This window comes from Mustela lutreola, chromosome 8 (genome assembly GCF_030435805.1).
Source record: "Mustela lutreola isolate mMusLut2 chromosome 8, mMusLut2.pri, whole genome shotgun sequence".
In the NCBI taxonomy this organism is placed as follows: domain Eukaryota; kingdom Metazoa; phylum Chordata; class Mammalia; order Carnivora; family Mustelidae; genus Mustela; species Mustela lutreola.
Genome location: NC_081297.1, coordinates 83,395,204 through 83,412,074, shown reverse-complemented (window position 1 = coordinate 83,412,074; position 16,871 = coordinate 83,395,204). Strand labels below are relative to the sequence as shown.

Below are 16,871 nucleotides of genomic sequence, written 5' to 3'. Positions count from 1 at the left end.
ATTAAGTTTATCTGTAGTAAAGTCTGCTTTCTAATTTTATTTTATCTGTTTTATCTGTTAATATGCCAAACTTCTTGTTTACCTTGTCTATAAAGTCCTTAGAAACACAACCACCTTACTTATGCTGACTGGCAGTTGTTTCAGAACAAGTACGAAAAATGGAACACACAAGGCATTCACTACAATCACATTCATCTCAGTGAGTTTTATATTGTGCTAATTACTAGTAAACAGGCTGCTTAATTATAAGTATGAGCCATAAAATGCTATAAAGTTAAATCACAACGTAAATATCAGCATTCACTTTTTAGGCAAGGAAATGTTACAGAGAAACTAAGAGAACTATGTGACCCCAGAAGCAGTTCTATCCTTGCTACAAAGTAAGTACTAATGATTGTGAAGATATGAAATGATCAAGCAAAACCCCAGTGAACTTTTAGGACCAGGTCAATCTTTCTTAAGGACCCGGCTAACTTACCAGCTGTCTCCTGTTCTTCTTCCATGTTTCTGCTTTCCTCTTTGAGTTCATGTTCTGAAATGCTAATTTCAACAAGAGAGAATTGTAAATATGAGGGGAAAAACTCCACCAAAAAACAAAACCACATACATGTAAATACACTGGTTTAAGGAATGAGGAGAGGAAGAGAACTTTCAGTGCTCAACAATGCTGAATTAAACTAGCTATATTATGTCACACAGAAAAAAAGAATCAAACTTACAGAAGTCACTTGGCGGGTTGTGTGTAAGGTTTCTATAGAATTCGGTCCTATGAGCTTTCTTCAATCCCGTGCATAAACCAAAATCAGATAATTTTACATGACCCTATAAAAAAATCCAGTAAAATCAAGAGATTATATTAACTTTGAAACAAAGCCTTAGGGCAGTGATTATAAAAATTCTTAGCATTATAAAAACTCCTACAGGTGGTAAGTAAAATTATAAATATTTGATGATGACGAATGTTAAAAGTAGTAAATGGAAGAAGACAAAGACAGCCATCCTCCCTTGAGGTCATTTTCACTACCAAGTCTTTTCCTGTCACATCATTCTATGACATCACATAGTTGAGCAATAATATAAATGGTAGCTGCCCATTCAATCACAAAATCAGCTCTATTATTCCATTAAAATAATCATCAACCCAATAATTCACCAGTTTCTTCACATACCTTGGCGTCCAATAAAAGGTTGTCTGGTTTAATATCCCGATGGATGAAACCCAACTGGTGGATTGCATCAATTGCTAGAACAGTCTCTGAAATGTAGAACTGTGTCTCCTCTTCTGTCAAGGTATCTTTCTTCATTAGCAATGTCATCATGTCACCTCCATAAGGGAAACCAAGTATCATGTATTAGAAGCACGTCAGGCTTCCTCTGTATCTGTACAACCTCTGCCTCATTTCTGCATTGTACGACCCACCCAGTAGACCGCCAACCATCTCTAGGGCCAAGTAAAAAAAGTGTCACTGCATTAGCAAAAGTTTCACAACATCTGATGATTTTTAAGGCAGAAAGTAGATGATAATGAAGTACTTTCTACCACTCAACATCCATAATAATTGCTGAGGAAAATATGCTGAACTGGGGAAATGAATCAGAGTAAGCACACCTGGAAATGGGATAGAGTCTTTCAAATTCAAGTTTCAAAAATGTTCAGAGCTGTTTAATCCATCAAAAAAATAGAAAATTATCCCACCAAAAGACATTCTTTTATTTTCAAGGAATTTTTTCTTTAAAAAGGGGCAAAGAATAAAAAATGGTGAACTTACAACTCAGAAATGACAACTGTTAATATTTTTTATGATGCTTTGAGTCTGTCCTCCATCCCATTTTATTCCGCTTTCCCTTTTTGCTGAGTAGCCATCAGTGTGGACTTGGTTTGGTGGGTATGTTTTCATATACATATATCTTAATCTATGAAATTATGTTCTTTCATATTTTTAAAAATTACATAAATGGTATCAACTGTACATATAATTCCCCAGCTTGCTTTCTTACTCCACTGTTTCTGAGATCTTATTGAAATGGATAGAGCGCCTGACTTTTAGCTGCTGTAAAATATTTCAGCATGTAATTATGCCACATTTTATTTATCCATTCTGCTGACGGACATTTATCGTTCTTGCGGTTTTTCATGATCACAACAATGCTTCCGTGGTCTCGCAGGTCTCTGTGCGTGTGTCCAGGAGAATCTCCAGGGACTACGCTAGTTCTAAAATTGTAGGATTATGGGCCGCATGCCCTTTCAACTCCACCGGTAGCTATGAACTGCTCTCCGTAAGAGTTAGAGATTAACTTAGATAAAAGAGAGGCCAGTTTCTCCCACAGTCTCATCAGAAACAGATGAAATGGTAGCTCATTTTTAATTTGCGTTTTCCTGAGTATGAGCAGAGTTGAACATTTTCCTATGTATTTATAGGCCAGCCAGAGTTTCTCTTCAATATGTTATTTGCCCATTGGGTTGTTTGTCTTTCTCTTTAGTGACTTACTGTTCTTAATTCTAGACTTGCAACAATCTAACTAACTATACCCTGTTAACCAGACTGATAGTATTTAAAATGTGCCAAATGTATCGTTCCTTCAAAATAATCTGATTTGTGGTAACAATTAGCATTATTATGGGAGGAATTACAGGAAAACCATGACTGCTAGGAATAGAAGGAAAAAACCTAAGCAACAGGATAATAATTACATGTAAAGATGAGCTTGTGTCAGTCTGTCATTGCTATTATGTTTGTTTTTACCTCCAGGGAGAAATTCCATGATCAGATAAAGGTTCCTCTTATCTTGAAAACTATAAAACATCTTCACTACCCAGGCACCATCTGCTTCTACCAAAATATCTCTTTCTGCTCGGATATGGGCCACCTAGATGGATGTAGTTGGAAAAAATGATTGCAACACATTACACATCTTTCAAGTTGACCTCTTAAGAGACCCATCCATTTCCTTAACAATCATGAAGGAAAGAGGGAGTTTTAGAAAAGATTTGAAATACATACACATGTTCATATCCTCATTATATATACAGAGCCTCAGGAAATCTTTTATCTTTAGGCCTGGAAAGGTGGGATCCACAGGTATGTTACAGAAAGCTGACGCTTCTGAGGTAGGAAGATTATTAGTCCATAAACTTTCCAACCAGAATCCTTCTTTGCTAAGGATCCTGGCTTTGTTATACAAATTTCAGCCCCTGGCCTTTTTTTTTTTTTTTAAAGGTTTATTTATTTATTATTTGAGAGAGAAAAAGAGAGAGAACCGGGGAACCGGGGAAGGAGCAGATGGGGAAGGAGAAGAAGGGAGAAAGAATCTCAAGGAGACTCTGTGCTGAGTGCAGGGCGTGATTTGGGGTCAGATCTCATGACCCTGAGATCAAAACCTGAGCCAAAACCAAGAGTCGGACACTTAACCGACCACACCACCAGACGCCCCTGGCCTGACTTTTGAAAGTTAAAACTAGTAAGCAATGCCTTAACAGGTTGCAGATCCTTAGCAGACTGTTTTTAACTGCTATTAGTAAAAAAAAAAAAAAAGGGGGGGGGGCCTTATGTGATTTTTGAACATTTAGGTTTGTTTCTTTTTCTAACAAGTAGAAACATTTATAAGAACTTTGTATTATCTTGACAAATATAACTATATTATTTTCTGAAATATAAAAACCTCTATAATATCTATTAAAATGATCCACAGCAAATTAGTGTAACTTTGGGGCTTTTGCTGCTGACTTGTCAGACATACAATTACTAAGGATACTTTTATATGAACATTTTATAGACTGGAAAATTTTAAAAACTGAGTAATTTATTGGGTTGGTATAATCAATTTTCAGATGTTTTGCATTAATATATTTATATATTTTCTCTTCAAAGATTAACAATAATATTTGATTTTATCCTTTTGCTGTTCTTATTGTGCATTATTATGAACTCTGGCCCAAAGCACATGAGAACCCAGATTTCCTAAGCCTTTTCACAGTAATGAAATATGATCTGCTGAAAATGTCATAGTTGGGATTACTGTATTTATTACCTAGTACAATAAATGCTCTGAGATCAAAGCACAGGAAAAACAGTTGAAAACTAAGAACTTGTTTTCTGGCATGAATAAAACTTTACAATCTCTCTGGATCTGTTTCATAGAGTGAACAATGGTATCAAAATTCCTACTGATGGTTTTTTACAAAGCATTTTAAGATTAGTAAAGGAAAACCCTTAAACCTTTGATGCTGCATCTGCTGCTGTCAGGAAAAGTTATGTCATCAACTTGGCCTGATTGTTTTAAAATATCTTGAAGTTAGATTACAGGATATTTTTAAAATGGGTCTATGTTTTCAAAGAATAGGAAGTTATTGCACATAGTACCACAATATCAGGGAGATAAGTTGCTACTTTGTGGATTGGTTAGCATTAAAGTAAATGTAATTAAAAACTTCACATAATAACATATTAGAATTGAGTGGGAAAAGGTTTCCTAAAATGAAATTCAGTGGTTGCAAATGCAGATTAATTTATATAGGGGGCAAAACAGACTTGATGTTTGGGCTCCAGTGAGATTTTCCCCTGCATTCCGGAATAAAGTGATCAGAAGCTCTTCAACAAGCTCTTCTGGCAAAATATTCTAGATTAGTGTTGTCCAAAAGAAATACAATGCAAGCCACAGACTTCGTTTAAAATTCTCTAGTAACCACATAAAATATAAAAACAAACAGGCGAAATATTTTTAATTATATATAGTTTATGTAACTCCATGTATCCAAAATGTTATCATTACAGTACATAATCAATATAAAAATTATTGAGTTTTATTTGGTAGGAAGTCTTCAAAATTTGATATATATTTGCCATTTACAGCATATCTCAATTCACACTAGCTACACCGAATAGCCACATTGGCTAGTAGCTGAAGACTATAACTGGAACGAACTGCTCCTTTTGTCCCTTCTCCAAAACCCTATCCAGGACTAATCCCATATGGCTTGGTTAGATCCTGTTTATCTCTTTGTCTCTGAGAATCTACATCTTGACCCAGTCCTTTATTCTTACCATTATCTGTAATTCTCTAATACATTGTAAAACTTCGACCTTCCTTGAGTTCCAAACCAGCCTCTTCCCAATGGAATTGGCAGGTCTTCAAAAAAGTCCTCCATCATCTCACCTCTGGACAGTTCCTTCACCTTGTCATCCTAACTGATGATTCTTCTCATCAGGCTGTTGTCAGTTCTGTCTTCCTGCACAGTGAGCTCTCAAGAAGATCTGTTCTCCTCTCATGGCTTATGTGGCAAGGGGGTAGGTTTCCTGCTCATTCTCATGCTGCTTCCATACCACTGTGACACTCTCCTTCTCCGCAGTTCCTTGAAGTGCACACTGTGAAACTCCCATCAGCCATCACCTATCCTCAAGGCTATCATTTACAGAGCTCCTGGGCAATTCCTCTCACTCACTCATAACTTCAGCTCCTGGCTCACTATCAACTTCCTTTCCAGTTTCTCCATTCATGGATGGATTTCAACCTCCATAAGGGTGAACCGTCAAATGCCCTATCTACTGACTTCTTCCTCATCTACAATGATCTCTTCTGCCTCTGCACCTCAGCCACCCATGGTAGTCATCCTAGCCTTCTCATCAGCTAAAACTGTACCCCCTCTAAAATCTCCATTTTGAGGAACTCTATTTCCACCTTTCATCTTCCAGATCTCTTATTCTTATATTTCAATCTCCCTCCCATGGATTCTACAACTTTTTCTCTATTACTCTCCTCAGTATCTCATATCTTTTTCTACCCAGCCTAGATTCCATCATTATAATCACTCTTTTTGCAAATACTCTGAACTCCCTCGTCCCCTTCCTCCCTTGTATTTGCCTGGCAAAACACCAACCCTAATTAGACTCAAATTTCTGTCTATTTCTGTCTACCTACCCCAGAGCAACTAAGTATTCTACAGAAAGGTCACCCAACTATGCCAACTAGTTTCGTGGTACAGTTATAACTGCAAATCTCAACAGGCATTCAACTGTATTTCCCCGGGAAGTCTGCTTTCCCACCCTTTAAGTCAATAGTTGTGACTATTTCACAAATTCTCCCTCTTTATGCCCCTAACAAGCTATCCGTCCTCCTCTACTCTGAGATGATGACATCACTTATTTGCACTCAGGCAGAAACATGGTACCTGAGGCTGCTAGTCAACCACCTGCATTTGTTCCCATTTTCTCTGCATCTTCTTCCTGTTTTAATGGATAGGTACACGTCCACTCCTCTATCTATCAAAGATCAACTCTTCTTTTTTTTTTTTTTAATTGTATTTATTTATTTGACAGAGAGAGAGAGCGCGCGCGAGCAAAAGCAGGGGGAGCAGCAGGCAAGAGGGAGAGAAAGAAGCAGGCTCCCTGCTGAGTAAGGAGCCTGACAAGGGGCTCGATCCCAGGACCCTGAGCTGAGGGCAGAAGCTTAACCCACTGATTCATCTAGGCACCCCAACTCTTCTGTCTTCCAGTGTATTCCTATAGTTATCCTCCCCTCTCCTGGACCTTCAATTTCTTTTCCTAATGCATTCTTCTCATCAGAATCAAAACATTTCCGGTCTTTAAAAATAAAAAGAAAAGAAAATCCTTTTTACCCGAAGTGTCCCTTTATAAACCTGTTCTTTGTACTGCCTCACATGAAAGATTGATTTGCACTCACATTCCCCACTCTTTGCTTCCCATTTTTCTATCTCACCATTTCAGTTAGGCTTCTGCACTGGAAATGCCCTTGCCAAGTTATTAAAAATCTCCATATTGTGACATCCACTGGCTTGTCTTCCTCTTGTACTCTCTCAGCAGCATTCAGTTATGTGGAACACTTTCTTCTCTTGGCTTCCATGACACCATGTTCTCTCAGTTTCCCCCACCTGATTAGAGGTTCCCTCTTGGTCCCTTTTGCTGGCTTCTCTTCTGCCTTTTGTTTCCTAGGGCTTGTATATAGGCCCTCTTTCCTTCTCTATCTAGTTTTCTAGGCAATTTCATCTTGTCCCCAATAGATGGTCAATATATTGATGGCTTCCAAATTATATTTCTAGAGAAACTTCTCTCCAGATTCCAGCCAACTGTGAACTCAATATCTCTTGGATCTAACAGGCAGCTCAAACTCAATATGCCACAAGGAGAACTCTTCATTCTCGCTATCTCCAAATGTTCTTTCTTCAGTCTTTTTTAAATCAGAAAACAACACCATCATGTATCCCATTCTTAAATGAAACTCTAGGTGTTATCCTGATTCTTTCATTTTTTCCTCACTATCCTCACCCATCCTCTCATACCCCAATGTACAGGACACCACAGGGCATCCTGAGGGCTCTTCCACTAAAACATATACTTAATCTGTCAGACTCTTCTTCAGATTCTCTGCTGTGAGCTATAATCCCATCCTGGCTGAAAGTGGTTCACCAGTTTCTAAATCACCTTCTCTCCTTCCCTTCTTGTTTTCCCCATCAGCAGCAAAGAGATTGATTCATCTTTGTAAAACCTCAATCAGACATACTATTCCCCTGTTCAAACAAAAGCGTCTTCCCATTGCATTTAGAATAAAACCAAAATGCTCTATTTTGGCCTTCAGAGGTCTCTGGGATCTGCTCCTTTTCTACTTCTCCTACCATTCTTTGTGCACTGAATTCTAGCCACAAGGACCTCTGCATTTGCTGTCCGGAGATTTGTTCTACATGATCTTTTCTGTTATTTTTTCTCATTATCCTTTCATCAAATATTCTCTCTTCAAAGAAACACTCCCTCATCTAATTCTTCCTCCTAAAGCCAGATCATCTGTATCAATTTATCCTTTTGTACAAACTTTCTTTGTAGTCTTTCTCATTCATGACTATTTGAGATAGCTGTCTATGTCCCCAGTACTAGAAAAAAAGGTAAGAATCAGGTTTGTCCTGTTAATTCCGCCTGTGTGTTAATCTACAACACCACAGGCCCATCTGGCACATCGTTGTCCCCCAGTAAATACTTGTTGAACACAGAGAATAGAAATAAAGTAAAAGAATGCAGTGAAAATTCAAGGTGGGTCATATTTGAATAAAAATAAATATTTACTGCCATACTAACTATGGAAGCTTTAGGCAGGACTTTCCTTAGCTGCTGCTAAGGTGCTGACTTCCTTCTGAGGAAGTCAGGACCGAGCTGGGTGAGACCCTCACTTCCTCTGGTGACTAGCACCATGTGGGTACAGCACTGGGCCTCTGTCTCTGGCTTGCTACCAGCATCTATCTACTCAGCCCGCATCCTCCAGTCACAGAGGATAAGATCAATGCCCTCATCAGAGCAGCGGGTGTAGAAGCTGAACCTTTCTGGCCAGGCTTGTCTGCAAAGGCCCCTGGCCAATGTCAACATCAATATCCAGAGCCTCATCTGCAAACGAAGGGCTGCAGGAAGTCCTGCTCCCTCCACGGAGGCTGCCCTGGCTGAGGAGTAGGAATTAGAATCAAAGAAAGGAGAATCCGAGGAGTTTGATGAGGACCTGCAGTTTGGTCTTTTTGCCTAAACCTCTTCTGTAACTTGTTCAGTCAAAAGTTGAACTCTGAAGTAAGCGTTAGACAGGGACTGAAAGACTGAAGTAGAACATTAGGTAGAGAGAGGGGCCATCCTCCCTCTATACCCAGTTGTTGAGACCTGCCCTAACATATGATGAGGGAGCATGAGGCTGGCTGAAGACAAAGCAAAAGCTGGCGCCTTGCACCCCCCTCTCCATCGGCTCCCCCTCAGTCCTATGTGTAGCATCCCTCAGGCAGCCCTGACTGCCATGAACAATAAGCAAATAGTTAATTTGCAGAGCTAGACAGGAGTCTCCCTTGGCTTACAAATGTCCTAAATCTCACTAACAAAGACGACTGAAAGTCTCCCAACTATCTTAATGTTAATGGCTGGTCTAAAGACAACATTGATCAAGCCGCAAGGGCAAGGCCTCAGGTAGGCCTGGGACATCCTGACATCTTCTAGGCCCTCTTTAGCATATGAAAACTCCATTGAACTCCATTGAACCCTTCCTTCCCCTCACCTTCCCCCAACCGCAGGGTACATAACCTGCCATCCCTCACAACCCAGGGCAGCAGCTCTTCCTGCCCATGGGTCCTGTCCCCGTGCTTTAATAAACGACCATTTTGCACCAAAGATGTTTCAAGAATTCCGGACCTCAGCCCACTGAACCTCACCTAGGTTCTAGAACTTCATCACATATGTAATCCATTTAGGGTTCTCTAGAGCCTCTATCCAGACTAGAAACAGAGGGGAACACATAAATAATACTATTGATGTTCTCGGATTTATGGCCCACCCTTAAGCTGCATTAAGGCACAGGAAACATAGAGAGTCCAGGAGTATGACATTGGGGGAGGGGGTGGTTTACAGATTTTGGAAATATGTTAAATCAGCAACTTCTCAGAAGACTGGTCTTGCTTATATGTGATAGGGATTTAAAAAACGGAGAACTGTCCCTTGTTTTCACTGAAGTCAGAAAAGAAGGTACTTTGTTATGGAGTAAATGTTTGTGTACACCCCCCCACCGCCCCAAATGCCCGTGATGATGAACCCCCAGGGTGACTGAATGTGGAGGTGGGGCCTCTAAGGAAGTGATTAGGTGAGGTGAGGCCAGAGAGGGAGAGGAGGATAGCATCCTTGTAGGAAGAGGCACCCGAGCGTTCCGTTCTCTCTCTGTACACACACCAAGGACAGGCTATATACCTGGTGGGAAGGCAGCCATCCACAAGCCAGGAAGACCGCTTCACAGGACTCAAACCCTGCCAGAACCCTCGTCTTGGGCTTTCAGCCCCCAGAACCGTGAGAAAATAAATTTCTGTTGTTTAAGCCACCCAGACTGTGGTATTTTGTTATGGCAGTCTGAACAAGCTAATACAGTTTCAGATTATAAATTTGGAAGAAATTTTAGCTATAAGAATTGAGAAACAAGGGGCGCCTGGGTGGCTCGGTGGGTTGGGCCGCTGCCTTTGGCTCAGGTCATGATCTCAGGGTCCTGGGATCGAGTCCCGCATCGGGCTCTCTGCTCGGCGGGGAGCCTGCTTCCTCCTCTCTCTCTCTCTGCCTGCCTCTCTGCCTACTTGTGATCTCTCTCTGTCAAATAAATAAAATCTTAAAAAAAAAAAAAAAAAAAAAAAAAGAAAGGATGAATACTCAACTTTAAAAAAAAAAAAAAAAAAAGAATTGAGAAACAACAAAACAGGCTATCAAAAAATTAATAGACTCTATACAGTAAGATGTGTAGACTTCTTTTTAGAAATTCCAATATTAACATTTACTCTAACACCTAGTCAGTGGTATTCCTTTTGGTTGTGTGTTAAAAGAACTCATACCTGCTCTTTTTCGAGCATATCAGCTTTTCTCAATATCTTCATTGCATAGATATGGCCTGTATCTTTCTTCTGGACCAGCCGCACCTAGAATGTAAAAATTGACCATGCTATCAGTGTTATGCAATCCCTACTATTGATTTAGGAACAAAAGGAAAGTTCTTTTAAAGAGATCAGGGTTGCAATCACCATTGCTTATATTTTTAGGAATTCTTAATATTAAACTATTCTGATACATTAAGCTATTTTAATACATATTAGCCTATTGGAATGCATATGTTAAGCTATCTAAAGCTATATATTTTCAACAGCAGTGCCTTTAAAAAAGAAGTAACCTCTCCAAATGCTCCTCTTCCTATAACTTTCAGAGACTCAAAGTCATCCAGGCCAAGTCTGGTCCTCTTGAGCCGTAAGAACTCTGTTTCCTTTCGGGCATGTTGTGATCGGCGTAATTTTTTCTATCAAAAAAAGACAATTTAAAAGGATGATTCTAAATTTAGATTGCTATAAAGGAAGCCTGTAGTATTAAAAGAAAAGACACGTAAAATGGGGATGAAGTATCTTAAATATTATATACTAGTGTTAGAACTTATTTACCAAAGTTGAGTATTTGTTAATCTTGGAAAGAATAAAACAATCTAAAGAAAACATTTTTTTAATTTTCACCAATTGATAAATCTTTATTCTTGAGGTGGACTCCATTAAATATTTCATCTTAATGAAGTTCATCTTATATGTCATGTATATGCTAATTTAATTCATAAAGAAAAGTTGAACTTTAGGAAATGCTAATCATATTTTGATCATGAATTTTACCGTCAGGCAATCTAGTTTGCTTCAATTCTCTAATTTCCAGGTTGTTCTGTCACAACTACTGAAACTTAGGACACCAAGAGAACACCACAGCAGTGTTTCCATGGAGATTTACTTATGATAGAATTTTTTCTCAGATAAATTTTAATAAATTACTTTGAGATTTGGTACACAACTTCCTAAAAATATGAGATTACAAAATAATAATTACATGAAGAATTCATTAAGATATTCAAGTCAGGAATTTCATAATATGCTTTCCAAAGATCTCCAAAAAATAACTAAGGCTGATAAAAAACATTATGAAATACCCAAAGGTTACATTTGGAAGGGACATTCACTTTATTGTTCTACATGTCATTTTCTCCCTGACCAAACAAAACTCTGTTGACATTCTGTTAGTTCCCAGTAGAGGTCTCATATATTAGGAATTAAACAAAAATAAAAGTTAAGCACCTGTTCACCGTCAACTGAACCCCACCAGGCTTTCAAGAGTTCCATTCTGAGGGCAAGTCAAGTTGAAGTGACCATTTTAGCTCAGAAACACTGCTTTGTACAAGGTATTACCACTGAATGGTGTCTTACTATTCCTGTATATATCTATTTTCAAAAAGGTATGGCAAACTATCAATTAACTGGAAATGCGTAAATGTGCATCACCAGTGCAATGGAATTCTGATACTTCCAACAAAATTAATCTAAGAAGATGTGATCAAGAAATTATATCCTCAATTTAAACATCTTTAAACAGCTGAATGAAGTTACGCACACAGGCACATCAATGGTGGAAACAGTGAAGACTATTTTTTGGTTCAAAAATGCCCACTAACTTGTGGAGCATAAGGAATAACATAGAGGACATGGGGAGATGGAGAGGAGAAGTGAGTTGGGGGAAATCGGAAGGGGAGATGAACCATGAGACACTGGACTCTGAGAAACAAACTGAGGGTTTTGGAGGGGACAGGGGTGGGGGGTTGGGTGAGCCTGGTGGTGGGTACTAAGGAGGGCACATATTACATGGAGCACTAGTACATAAACAACGAATCTTGGAACACTGAAAAAATAAAGTAAAAATATTTTTAAAAGCCCACTTAATAGTTTTTTTGTTGTTGTTTTTTGTTTTTTGTGTTTTACAAATAACTGAATTACTATAGTAAAAAAAAAGAGCCCCAAAGAGCAGCTTATTTTAAGACTAATTAAAAAGGCCACATGGTGGCACTATAGTATCATATCTTTCAAGCAGCAAAGAGGTTGGGGGGTGGTTATTACATAAATGAATAAATGTAAGAATTCTGAAACTCTTTCTGGGTTTCTGATTTGTGGAATATAAAATGGAGTTGGGTGACAGTTGACAACCAATGACAGTTGGGTGTCATTTCAGAAACTTGTTTAATCTGAATGGAAAAGATGATCTCATTGCATCCATAATCATGCTCAAAATCAACAGGAGAGAAGCCACTAAAGAAAATAATGCTCACTAATATTTAATAGCTTGTGTAATGCAGCAAGTAAACAATGTTTATGCAGTCTGGGGCACAGCTATTTAATGGCAAAAAGGGAGAATCACAAGTATAGGGATCACATAATTCTATAAAAATGGGACCACACTATAACATTGTCACATTATTTTTTTAAAAATACACATTTTTTAAAGATTTATCTATTTTTATTTTAGAGAAAGAGGGGGTGTAGCAGTGGGAGAGGCAAGGAGAGAGGAGAAGCAGACTCCCCACTGAGTGGAGCCCAAGGCCCCAAAACCCTGAGATCATGACCTGAGCCAAGACCAAGAGTCCAGCGCTTAATCGACTAAGCCACCCAGGTTCCCCACCCCCCCCCGCCATGATATTAGTCTTAAAATCAGTGTTGCAGTTCAGAGGGAGGTGAAACAAGCTAGCATTAAAAATATATATTGATGAAGCACCTGGGTGGCACAGTCGGTTAAGCATAGGACTCTCGGTTTCCATTCAGGTCGTGAGATGGAACCCTGTGTAGGGCTCTGGGCTCAGCTTGGAGACTCTCTCTCTTTTCCCTCTGTCCCTCCTGCACATGCACTCTCTCTCTCTTTCTCAAATAAATTGAAGTAAATCTTAAAAAATATATTGATGACATGATGAGCACTGAGTATATAGAATTGTTAAATCACTATATTGTACACCTGCAACTAATCTAACACTGTATGCTAGGAATTATACTATACTAGGAATTAAAGACTATACTAGGAATTAAAGAATAAACTCAAAAAATATATTGATAAAAAAAGCATGTTGATGTATCTGCTCATGACTTGTATAGCTTAAGTAGCCTTGAAAAACAAATTAACATTTTTGTGGTAATCATATTCTCTTTTGCCAACGAGAAAAATCTGTGGGCAGGCTTAACATTTCATGGCTCCCTTTTGCAGTTTAAATTTGTTTATTTTGTTTTCCCATTAGAGTGTATAATATTCCATGTCTGATGGGATTTTCTTAAGTGAGATGAAACCAGACATGCATTGTTTTCTTCCTTTCTCCATTCCTTTTTAAATGGGTAATCCTCAGATTCTCATCCCTCATCTGTGGGATGCTGAGTTTTTGTACAAGACAGTGTACACAGAAGTTCTGAGATAGGAAAGCGTTCTGCTGGCAATTTCATCTCCATATATATCCTCTACATGACCACAGTACATGGTTTAATTTTCACAAGTAACTTTCACAAATTATTTTACAAAGATTTTCTATTATGAATGAATTAAGGATAAATACTAGCTTTCAATTTAAAACTAGATTTTAATAAAACAATTTTATTTTTAAAAAATCCACCACAGGGCATCTGGGTGGCTAAGTCAGTTAAGTGTCTGCCTTCAGCTCACTTCATGGTCTCAGGGTCCCAGACTGGGCTCCCTTATCAGAGGGGAGCCTGCTTCTTCTTCTCCCTCTGCCCCTCTGCCCCTCCGCCAACTCGTTTTTTTTCTCTCTCTCTCTCTCAAATAAAAAAATAAAATCTTTAAAGAGAAAAACCCACCCCATATAATGATAGTTACAACATATTTGATATCAAGATTAAGAGAGGATGTCTATTTTGTAGAATTCGCCATGATCTAAGACCTAGCATGGGGCCTAATAATAAGCACTTGTGGAATTAAAATTAAAAAAAAAATTTAGAAGTTTTATAGTTATTATGGGCCACTAACTGTTTTTAGGTATAAATCATATCACATTTTTTCCAAGTTGATTAGAAGAATTAAAGAAAATAGCTCTAAATGTATTTTCTCCTTCCTGCTGCAGAACAGAGATTGCAAACTGAAAGCTACTAATTGTATTCAACCTACAGATGTATTTGATTTTACCTACAAGTTGCTCTTAAAACACTTGAATTATTCGCCAATATTTTAAAAAAGCAAATAATGTGACATAAAAGTCCAGATTTCCAGCCTCTCTTGAAAAACGGGAACTTGGCCACACGGGGCCAAAAAGGCAGTCAGTCCTCTTTTGATGGACATCAGTTCTCTAACTGATGCCAGTCATCAGGTGACATGTAGAACAGGGCTGGTGCTCTTGTCTCTTTTCAGTAAAGTGAAAAGGGGTATGTCTTTATCAAAAGATAAACTGTGAGGATCCGATATTTTAGAAAAAGAAAAAAAAATAGAGCCTATTTCTTTGTGGAAATCAAAAAACATTCTTGGGAGTTGAACGTGCAAACAAAGTGTGTTGGATCAAAAGAATATATAACCTAAGATATCATGAAAATAATCCAGCCAGCTTCCCTCATTCATGTTATCTGCTTGACCCCTGAGCATCTATTTTTATAATTTCTCTTTTGAGAATTCAAATTAAGATCTTATGCTTAAGATTCATTTATATATATAATGTTTCTCCATATATGCAAATATAATGATGTGTAATATGCATTAATACAATTATAATATTGTTAATAATAAGGAAGTTATTAACGCTAATGAATAAATGAGAAAAGGTGTGTGCTTTGCTTTATTTTTTCTGTATTGACTGCAATACAGATCTAAATCACTACCTTTCTCCTTAAAGTTTAAAGAATATAATTAAATGAGTTTTAAGACATTTATCATAGTAATTTTATGCAAATAGTTTAGGTTTTCTATGCTGAGACAACTGATTAACAAAGTAACCACATTTGGTACAAATCATAAAATGTTTTATTTTATTTAAACAGTGCCAGCAGAAAAATAAAGGAACAGTCTTAGGAAAGGTACAGGAAAGATTAAATAATGGTTTGATTTCAAGTCATCATTTGGAAGATCACTCTTAAAGTACAGAAATTCCTTTCTGATCACTGAAAACTGCTAAACTGATCACTCTCAGTTGTATCTCCCTATTGCCTGGACATTTCTTAGTAAACTACTACCAGCCAACCTTTCCATATGTTCTGTCAATTTACCTTGCCGTGTCCTTTACTGCCTTCTTTATAGTTCATTGTTCGGCAATTGTTTTCTATTTATCTCTTAATTCTAATGTAAGTCTCCCTATTTTTCTAAGATTCAGATCAGTTGTTGCCTCTTTCATGAAACCTTTTTTGGTCCCTATATTAAAAAATCCCTGTATTTTCAAAGTTTGCCACATTCTATCATGTATACATATTTTTATGCACACACAATCATCAGCACTCCTAACTGGTAAACTCCTGGAGGGAAAGGCCATTGTTCCTTTATTCACCAAATATTTATTCCATCTGTAGCCCTCTGCCGTGTCTGGAGGTGTAAAGCTGAATGAGACATCATGAAGTGTCTACTGTGGAAGGGGATATTTTAGCGCTGCTGCGGGGACAGGAACGGTGCTCGTGCAGAACACAGGGAAGATTTCCCCGTGGAACGGAGGCTCGAAGTGAGGCCCAGAGCTAACTGAAGAAGAATGGGAATTGCATAAGGGTAAAGAAGTTCTAAATGTCAGAAACAGCCTGTGAAAGGTCCACAGGCAAGAACGTGGAAGTCAGAGTAACCCAGCAGTGGCATGGGGCATGGGGCTGGGGGACAAGAGATGAGGCTAGGATGAAACGCGGAGACCTAACTGTGAAGGCTCCTGTACTCATCCCAGAGTACTCGGGACCCAATAATGGGTCATAAGCAAAAGAATGATGGGATCAAACTGTTTTTAGATAGAGAACTCTGGGTGGGGTGTGCAGAAAAGCTGGGGGTGGGAGTGGGGCCCAGACTGCAGGAAGAGAACCCAGCTGGGGGCAGTTTTTCTTCAAGTGAAACACATCGTAATTTAAAGATGGGGAGAGGCACTGGACTAGAGAACTCAATGGTCTTAAGAAATGTTCAGGAAAAACTGTGAGAAGATTTGACAATTCACTGATTCTTCTTGGAGCCCACTTTTCCTGTTCAGTGCGCTTAGGTTACTGTAGAACCTGTTGACTAATCTATGTTCTCAGAATTGAAACGATAAAAAGCTGCCTCCTTTTAAAGATCTTCATCATAGCAAGAAAGTAAGAAGCCCATACTCAAATGATGAAATCCACATTACCTAAGTTATAAAATCATCTAATATCAATACATGAAAAAAGTCACTGGGGTTGTCATTATCCAGTAATTAGTCCCTTCCCCAATAACTTGCTTGGGATATAATTGACATACATATAACACTGCAAGTTTAAGGTCTACAATGTGATGTTCTGATGCACATACATATCATGGAATAATTACCACAATAAGGCTAGTTAAAATACCCATTGCCTCATAGAAGTAATTTTTTTTATAGTGAGAACAGTT

At 38.3% G+C, this 16,871-nt stretch overlaps 1 protein-coding gene across 2 annotated transcripts in view; it reads right to left on the bottom strand.

Moving 5' to 3' along the window:
• The window catches only part of STK38L (serine/threonine kinase 38 like), an 87,180-nt gene that overhangs the window by 9,071 nt on the left and 61,238 nt on the right, over nucleotides 1-16,871 (bottom strand). For both annotated transcript variants that reach the window (XM_059185839.1, XM_059185838.1), the window contains 6 exons: nucleotides 10,672-10,794; nucleotides 10,340-10,423; nucleotides 2,745-2,868; nucleotides 1,170-1,324; nucleotides 720-822; nucleotides 479-540 (listed from right to left, as the gene is read on the bottom strand). In XM_059185839.1, coding sequence (XP_059041822.1) covers nucleotides 479-540; nucleotides 720-822; nucleotides 1,170-1,324; nucleotides 2,745-2,868; nucleotides 10,340-10,423; nucleotides 10,672-10,794 — 651 coding nt within the window. The remainder of the gene's footprint in view (nucleotides 1-478; nucleotides 541-719; nucleotides 823-1,169; nucleotides 1,325-2,744; nucleotides 2,869-10,339; nucleotides 10,424-10,671; nucleotides 10,795-16,871) is intronic.